Genomic DNA, 9,677 nt, shown 5'->3' on the forward strand with positions numbered 1-9,677 from the left:
CACTGAGACATCATGTTTAGAAAATAAACATCTCAGTTTCTCCAAAACACCCGCAACATACGGAATAACCACTGGTTTGAATTCTGCCTGAAACTCTCAGACTGAAGAAGTCTCTTGGAGGAGAGACGAAACGTTTCATTAGAGAAGAACCCGTCCAGAGGACCTATACAATTTTTTCTTTTAGATTTTTTACCTGGATTACTGAGATGCATCAGGACATTAAACTTTCACTATTTGTTTATTATTACAAAAATAAGTTCACTTATTTTGGTGAGCAAAAAAATTAGACATTTCTTACTAAATGTTATGTTTGAAAATCTAAGACGCTAAGAAAAGCAGAAAATGCATGAAAAACACAAAAACACTGCCTGACACGGTTGGTGGTTTCAGTCTGATGCAGATAGAATGACTTTATAACTTATATCCCCATTAAATATAATTCAATTTAGCTTAATTCACTTTAGTTTTTTTTTTAATTTAGCAATAATTTGACTACAAACTTATTGTGTAATTCAATCCAAATAAAATCCAACTCATTTTAACTCAATAAAAACAAATAAATGTCATGTCAATAAATTGCTATGCGCTGCTTTGGCACATAAATTAAGTCATTTGTTATAAAATACCTACAACTGCATTCATAAGGTTGAAGAAGAATGACTGATGGAGTTACGGAAAATGTAGAAATGCACAAATAGATGGGTTTTTTTTTTGTTTGTTTAAACTGTCTGTATTAGTGTCAGTTTACTTAATAAATGTATGTAAGTTTAATCTGTACCTGTCGGATCCGAGTTGTCCCAGGTTTGACTGCCAAAGCCATCATCTAGACTGCTCCTGGAAGGACAGTCTCTCTCCTGTTAATCAGAATTGGATTAGAAAAGCTTTATCATACCTTACCACTTAGAATAATGAGCACTGCYTCCCTGATGACTCCTGTCAAACGTTAATCAAATAACCACCATCAACAAGTTTCTATGTAATTGCTCAAAAAGAAAAAAACCCTGTGTGCATTCATGGAGGGGCAGAGAGGTGAGCCTGTGACAGAACATGTGGCGAAGGACTGMATAGGTTGGACAAATATTCTATCAGTATCTACAAAACTTAAACCTTCAGATCCTATTTAAGCTTATTTTAGACACAACGCCCAAAGATTTTTTAGAAGTTGTTTATTAAAAGAAAAAGAAAAAGAAAAAGGAAAAGCTCAATGGGAGCTGATCTCTCCCAGGTTGTCTTCTTGATGCCTGTTCATACCGATATCTTCAGTTCAGCACAAAACAACCATTGTCTAGGTCAGGGGTAGACAATCCTGGTCCTTGAGGGCCTCTAATCCTGTATGTTTTACTTGTTTCTCTGCTCCAACACACCTGACTTGAATAAACAGGTAATTAACAAGCATCTGCAGAACTTGAAGAGGTGATTCAATCACGGAATCAGGTATGTTATAGCAGGGAAACAACAAAGAAGATGCAGGATTCAAATTCAATTCAATTCAAAAATACTTTATTGATCCCAGAGGGAAATTAGGAAATTAAGTAGGATAGCGGCCCTCGAGGACCAGGAATAAGGGAATTTAAGACTAAAATACATGTAAGTTGCTTCCCATTCTTGAGCCTGAGATGATGATATCCTCTTCCTCATGCAAAAGAGGTCAAGTATCTTTGTGTCTTGGTCGTAAGTGGAAGATGGACTGAGGAATTGGGGCTTCAGCTGCAGGGAGCAGCTAAAGGTCAGTCTCAATTGTGGCAAATTTCCTGGTCCAACTACGTTCCTATGATCATGACTGAAAGATTAACATCYTGGACACAAGCAGCTGAAAAATGGTTAAACGTCTTATTGGAGAACGTCTCCCTCTTTCATCAAAACAAGGCAGCTAAGGTGGTATGGGACTCCAGAATCTGCTGAGGTTTGGGAACACATTGGGAAGGAAGTGGAAAGTGTTGCTGAGAAGAGGAACGCTTATCTTGGATAAGTGGTTTAAAACCAATGAATGGATGGTTAAATGTTAGTTACAACACAAGTAAAATGATGATGATGACTGAACACTGGAGAGCATTTGACCTGATTTGACCAGTGGTTGTACAGAATCAATCAACCTAAACCTAAATAAGTAACCAAAAACCACTTGTGCTTACCGTTTCTTCCTCGAAGGCATGTTTCTGAGTAACATTCTGCCGCTGATTTGCCATCTTTTCAGTTCCGCTCCTGACCAGAGTTAGATAATAGCCGCTACCAAAGCACTTCTTCAAGAAAAGGGAGGAGCCACAGCAACGCAGCTTGCCGTGGGAGATGATGGCAATGCGATCCCCTAAGATGTCTGCCTCGTCCATATGGTGGGTTGACAAAATGATGGTGCGACCTGACAAGAGAGACCACCAGTGTTTTTATTATGGCAACAAAAAGGAGTCCAGGTCAAATTAAGGCAATGGTTCTCAGACTTTTTGCAATGTGGCTTTATGTACCACCAGTAATTACACCAGGTCTTTTTGTGGTATTTTCATGTTCCCAAGAAAATATCACAAAATCTTTACAGAAAAACAGAATGGTAAAGTTTCAAGACTTTTTTACTCTGGAGCCTCAGAAGCTACAATTCTGAGGTGTATACAAGCCTGAAACAATAAACCTTTGCAATAAAATGTTTCAGTGTGGAAGACCTCTGACTTTTGATTTGACTTGTGATGGTTTGGCATCATTCTAGAAGGCGGCCTTTGACCTACTAAGGTCAAATGTTTTCTAGTGCTAGTGAACAATGTGGAAGCAACTCCTACATTGCTGACTTTTAAACAGCCGAAAACCTTTGATAATTCAAGTCAAATCCTGTGTAGTGGTATTTGTACCACAGTTTGAGAAATGAGGGTTCAGATCTTATTTTTTGCACGAGTTGTAAACAGAAAGCTCTTCGAGCAACACGTTTGGAGAAAAAAAGTCTAACTGACTAGTCTAACTGGTCTTTGTATAACCAAATTAGGCCAGACAAAGACCAAAGCAAGATAGCACCAATCTAGAGCACCTCCTCCAGTTTAAACAACTTTCTAGTACCAACACTAACCCCTAATTTATACTACTTGCGTTCCATCTCCACAGCAAACACGCACCCATTATAATCAATGAGAGTGTTTACACTGGCTGCGCACGGCGGCGGTGAGCGGACGGCGATCCGTCAAAATTTAAACAGATCCTATTTTTGCCGGACACCGGAGCAGCGCCTGAGTCAATTTTTATAGATTACGTCGCACCAACAGGAAAAGAAACGAGCACAACATCCGTATTTTCAAAATAAGACACTTTTAGGTTGGATAATTTGTCGGAATAATGTCAAAATTGCAGCTATATTAATAAATATACGGATGTATTTCTACACAAATGCTGTCAGAATGTATCGTTCTGTTTGGGAAGCTGATGGAAACGTAGCACGAAGCATATGTGTACACACACGACACACATGGATTTTATTTTGGAATCAGAAGTTTCAGAAAGCCGACAGCAAGACAGTTTCAACATAGTTACCAAAAGCCTTTATATTGTTGTTTTCAGCTGTGTTTGGAGTTCGTCTTTCACAGAATTAATTATTTTTTGCTCTGACTTCCACACTTGTCACTGAATTTATCGCGCATCTCCTTCCTGGTAAACTGGACTTGAAAGGCACAGCTGCGACCTGCGCAGCACAGCGCAGCGGAGACAGAATGCAAGTAGTGTAAATTAGGGGTAATTCACCAATGGTTACACCACCATAATTTTTGTTTCATGTGCTTATTGACACAGATCTTTAAGGTTATTTGCAAGCACCGATGGCAGCAACAACAGCTAGCTTTAGCGCTTTTACAGCAGGTGACCAGATACATGTAATATTTACGCCAAAATAACAAGATAATACATAACTGACAACAAAGTTAAGATTTTTAAAAATAGATTATGGAAGAACAATAAAAATAAAACTTTGAGACAGTTAGCTCATCATTTCAATCTGATTTATCAGTTTCTCCAAACAGATGTTAAAAGAGCTATTAACTGGTCGTAATCTAAGGGTGTATTCAGACCAGGAAAGTCCTTTGGTCCAATTGTTTGGTCCGGACCAAAAATGGACTTTTTTTTTCGTTTGATGCGGTTTGCATTCACATTGTGCTTTTTTGCAAACGAACTATAACTTGTAAATAAAGCCACGAGTGTGACGATCATTGCTCCCATTGGACAAAATAAGGACGGGGGCGGGACTGAGCCACAGATCCAGAAGAAAACAAGGAAGTCCTGCATGCTGCGGTTCTGATGCGCACATTTTTACTGATAGTACAACTGCAATAGCATTTAAAATGTCAGAAGCAGCTAATTTAATGGTGGTTCTGTGATGATATTCTAATTTTGGAGCGGCGTCAGTAAATGTGTCCCGCAACCCAAAGGAGACGAGGTGCTCTGCATGTTCTGACCCACTACATGCTGCCAGCAGAGCTGCTAACAGGAGACGATGAAACAGGTATGATTTCAGTTTATTTAGCTCAGCAACGGTGGCCTGTGAAGTCCAAAGAGGTGCATGTTTAATGCAGTTGGTTCGGTTAGAGTCTGGTCTGTATTCACACCAGAAGAGAACTGAAGTGAACCGCACCAGAGTTCGTTTGGAAGCGGACCGAGACCACCTCAAAAAGTGGGTCTCGGTCCGGTTGTTTGATCTGCACCAGAGTTCGCATGAGTGTATTCACACCTGCAGAAAAGGTCCGGACCAACGCTGGAAACGAACTCTGGTTCGTTTAAAGCGGAGCATATTATCAGGTCTGAATACGACCTAACAGAACCCCGTTTCATTATATATGAACATTCCTTTTAAGAAAGACTGAAGTGTTTTTTTTCTTTATGGACTTTGTATGTTCCAACAAATATAATTGTTTAACAAAAAAGAAAAAAAAAAGAAAAAACCACCCAGGACTCACACAGACTTGCTCAAATTAAGCCAATACGGCAATCTGTCTCTGCATGTTAGTCACTTATCTTCTTAGTGTCGACTCCACCATGTTTTCCTTTCACCCAGGCTTATGAGCATGGCAACCAGCACCAACTCAAAGAGAGAGCGTGGGCGTGAAACTGGGACAAAATTAAAATGACGATAAAGGCCATCCAGCGCTTGCTTTCCAACATTTCTATGAGGCTGAATTTTAAAAAAATAAAATCAGACCGCTTTTTTCCCTTTTTCTTTTTTTTTTCTGTTCTCCAAACGCTTTGATTTTAAAAAGCATCAAACTGAACACAATTGCGAAGACAAATACAGCACGAGCTGCGAGATTATTCACAGGTGTTCTAATCCTTTTATATCACGCTGTATCAGATAACACATATTAATTATCACATACCCCAGAAAGCAGGGGAAAAAAGTCAGATCTGTAATGAAGTCACAGCGTGGGCCTGTCTGTGCAGACTGCATGAAAGCAATGAAACAAGAGGACCCGGCTTCTTTGATCCGGTCATCTTTGAAAGTACAAAGAGTTTAACCTGTTACCTTTATTACAATAAAAAAAAACTAACAATGAAAAATACTTATATTAGAAGTAAAAGTTTTCACTGCAAAAACAAACTAATTAAGTTTCTTTTCAAACCAAAAAAATCATTGAACGGAGTCTAAACACAAGTTTATCTTTTTTTTTGCCAACATGGATGTGTTTGTTGCAAAGAGTCAGGTGCTGAGTTGCACAAAGTTAAATCTGTACCCTCTCAGGTCACATCATCCCGGGGACAAGGACGCACTCAGAGGTCATTAACTGCAGCTCCATACAGACATTTTGCTTGGCCGACTATTTCCACTTCCTTTCTATGACCTGCCACCAGCCGAGTAGCTAAATCCACCGCTTCTCCTCTGCTAAGTATTATGGTATGCCGAGCAAGTACATTTATTTTTTTATTTTTTACTAAAATAGAATTTAAAATGCTGGAGTCATCCAGGATGTGGAAATACAAGCAGGTTGAATCAAAAGCAATGGAAAGATTTGTTCTCATTCGCAGAAACTCAAAAAATAAAATATTATTTTAAGGGATCCCCAATTAGTTTTAACATTAGACTTTATATGATAAACATATATTTTAACTGTAAAATAAAGACTGTAAAAATACTGCAGGATGGTCAGTTTTTATAATTTTTTTAACTAAAAATATATTACATGGATGGGGCCATTTTATTTACATGCAAAGCATTCTGGGTAAATGATGACCTCAACTAGGTCATCGGTTCGATGCTCCTAGAGAGCTATATCCACCTGAAGGTTAATCTTGGACAATATCTGATGATTGGCTCTTTTAAATGAAACCAGAGAGCGTTGACAGAGAGGAGAAGGTAGAAATGACTCAGCCTGTAACTGAAAATAWRGATGGAGGACAACAGAGCTGCTTCATGGAAGAACAACCTTAGCTTAGCCTGTTAGCTTTAGCGTTAGCCCCAACACTATCACAATACAGTATATATGTATTAGCTCAGTGCTACACACTTTTCTCGTCACTGAGGTCCTCCATCCACATGACAGAGGGGAACGCAAAAATGACTCAGTCTGCAACTGAAAATATGGATGGAGGACCTCAGTTTAGCTTGTTTGTCGCGCTAGCGCTGAGCTAATACATATAAGGCAATATAGCGTGGGCGCTAGCCCAAAGGCTAACAGGCTAAGCTGAGGTTCTTCTTCTATGAAGCAGCTCTGTTGTCCTCCATCCATATTTTCAGTTACAGGCTGAGTCATTTCTACCTTCTCCTCTCTGTCAACGCTCTCTGGTTTCATTTAAAAGAGTCGATCATCAGATATTGTCCAAGATTAACCTTCAGGGTGGATATAGCTCGCTAGCAGCCTCACACCAATGACCTAGATGATGTCATCATTTACCCAGAATGCTTTGTGTGTAAATAAAATGGCTCAGTCCATGTTAAAATATATTTTAAATATACTTACAATATGCACCTAGTGCCTACAATATTTACCYGGTACATACAATATGTGTCAAATACATACTTAATAGATATTATGAAATATATCCCAGTACATAGCCGGTAAGTACCAGGTACATCCTTGGAACTTACCAGACTGTGATATCTACTGCTACCCTAGATAGCTAGGTGGAGTTGCTAGCTAGCTTTATACTTGCTATATCCCACACAATTGCATGTAATGGTGCGTTCACACCGAACGCGATTTCAGCTTCAAAAATCGCAGCCAACGCTGAAGTTTGAAGCTTGTGCACTTTGAGGTCAGACGCAGGACAGCTGCGCTGCACAGCAGAGCCTCCCCGCCCCTCCCTCCTCTGTCGGGCTCTGTTTAATGTCGGACGAGGAAGTGGCTTTGCTTTATTTAAGAGAGCAAGAGCATGTCACGTTCATCAGATAATTAATTCATAATTAATTCACCAGATAATTCAGAGTAGAGGCTCACAGCTCGCTTTCAGGACTATTTTTCCAGTCTGATGAGTCACTGTCACGCATTGCTGCGGATCAGGACACCGACTGCAGGCACTCATTTCAGCTAAAGAGCTCCTGTCTGTCTGTTTCAGGTTAGTGGACATCATTCAGTAAACTGTCCCATCGGGAAATATGTCTCTACGTCACACAGTGGAGTCTCTCTGATTGGTTGACGCGGCGCGTCGAGCTGCAAAAGTTCAGATTTTCTAACTTCAGCGATTTGCGTTCAAATCGTTCAAATCGCGCTGCTCTAACCGCGCTTGAGGCGCCGCAGAACTTCCCGACGTTGCTTGAAGCGCGTCCACCACAGACTTTGTATGTAAACCTGCTGCTCCTGACGCTGAAATCGCGTTCGGTGTGAACGCACTATAAGAAACTGAGTAATGTGAAATTGACAAAGTGTAACAAGTTTATAAAGTTATATTTGCACAGATATAATGTCTTTAAAAGTGAAGTTGTTTAAAGATGAAAGCAATCCATTTTAATCAACACATCAATCCAGTCTGAATTAGATTCTGGTTCTCCAAACTGATCATTCAAAGAGTTATCTGCAACAGGTAAGACACTATTTTTTATAACCTTTTCACAAAATTCAACTCCTCAAAATCTGAACTTTCCCTTTAAAAGGTGAATTTTTTTGGGTGATTTGTTTTTTGAAAAATCCTAAAAATAAAATAAAAAGTACCTGATCAATTGTGAGTTTGGGTGTGTGTGTATGTGTGTAAAAAATGTGTTTGGACTGCAGATGGCCCATAAAGGGGTTCTGATTTATAGCATGTTGCTGCAACATTACAGCAAAAAGTAATATATCAAATGGAGTTCTGGTAAATTACTGAGTACTGGCAGAGCGCGGCTCTAAAACCGACTTCTGTTATTTGGCTTCTGTCCTTCTAAATCAAACTGATAGAAATGAATTTCACAGCAGCTGAGAAAGATGGAGCAAATATAACAAACATCGATGAAATATTGAGCCAAACTGCATTAACCGCTGTTAGTGGCAATCACTTTGGATCAATAAATCCTAAAATGATCAACAACTTTTATGACACTTTACACTGAGTTACAACAAAATCATAATCTTGATTCCTGTCAGATTGTTACAAAATGGTTTAAAATCAAACTTGAACGTGTTTGTTGGCATGGGTTTAAAAAACAGCTTTCATTGTAATGACATGCCTTTGTCTTACTGTTTGTTTTTCTGTCTATTAGCGAAATATCTCATTAATCCATTGCTGGATGTGACTCTTCAGCTGATTTAACTTGTGGAGTTAATCATATTTAAGAAGGCGAACACAGTCACTCAACTTTAGCAAACACTTGGAAATAACAGGAATAAGCAAAAGGTGGCCTGTGGGCTGGATGTGGCCTGCAGGTGATTTGTGTTCGGCCCTAACCCTCTAAACAACACCCCACAACACTCAAAGCAGTTCTTTGATTAATTTTTGAAAATTACTAAAATGTATACAGACATGCCTTCTCTACCAGTGAGGAAGAGTTGTTTAGCCATTACTGAGAACAGAGAAAAGAAAACTGGACAAATAAAATCTCATGTTTCAGGTGAAATGGGAAGAAGACTATCTGTGTGAGGTGCAGGCAGGATAAACCCAGGGCGCAGGCAAAAATCCAAAGAGAAATATAAAGTTTAATAAACAAAAAGAGGGCTGAAAAGCAGCTCAAAAACTCACTGATAACTTCTCAGGAAAACACGAGGAACACACCACACTGGCTGGGTAAACAGCACAATGAACAGCCACAGACTGAGGACCAAACACCACATTTAAAGGGAAACTAACGAGGACAAATGAGAAACAGCTGGAGAAGACACAAAAGGGAAAACAGGTGAGCGTGGGCGGGGCTGCAGGGCAAAGAAACACAGGGGAACACTGAAACACAAAAACTTATGAAGTAAACACAGATTATGACAGGACCTCCCCCTTAACGACGGCTCCTGACGTCGAAAAAGGAGAGGCACGAGACTGGGAACACACGACAGGACAGACTCCAAGACAAAAGACACAAGGTTCAGGAGGACGGCTCGAAGACCATCCAACATGGGGCAGGGGATCTGGAGGGCGGCCCAGAGAACACCCCGGGTCCAAGGGAGTCGTGGTAGCAGACGAGGAGCCAAGGGAGGAGGCGGGAGCAGACGAGGAGCCAAGGGAGGAGGCGGGAGCAGACGTGAAGCCAAGGGAGGAGGCGGGAGCAGACGTGAAGCCAAGGGAGGAGGCGGGAGCAGACGTGAAGCCAAGGGAGGAAGAGGGAG

General features: G+C 40.3%; 1 protein-coding gene across 1 annotated transcript in view; it reads right to left on the bottom strand.

Annotated features, from left to right (window-relative positions):
* LOC106514836 (ATP-binding cassette sub-family A member 1) overlaps positions 1-9,677 on the bottom strand; it is a gene marked incomplete in the record, with an annotated part of 219,691 nt that overhangs the window by 137,573 nt on the left and 72,441 nt on the right. Inside the window, 2 exon segments of the mRNA XM_014004287.1 lie at positions 779-854; positions 2,133-2,356. Coding sequence (XP_013859741.1) covers positions 779-854; positions 2,133-2,356 — 300 coding nt within the window.

The sequence above is a fragment of the Austrofundulus limnaeus genome, unplaced genomic scaffold (genome assembly GCF_001266775.1).
Source record: "Austrofundulus limnaeus strain Quisiro unplaced genomic scaffold, Austrofundulus_limnaeus-1.0 Scaffold23, whole genome shotgun sequence".
Lineage (NCBI taxonomy): Eukaryota > Metazoa > Chordata > Actinopteri > Cyprinodontiformes > Rivulidae > Austrofundulus > Austrofundulus limnaeus.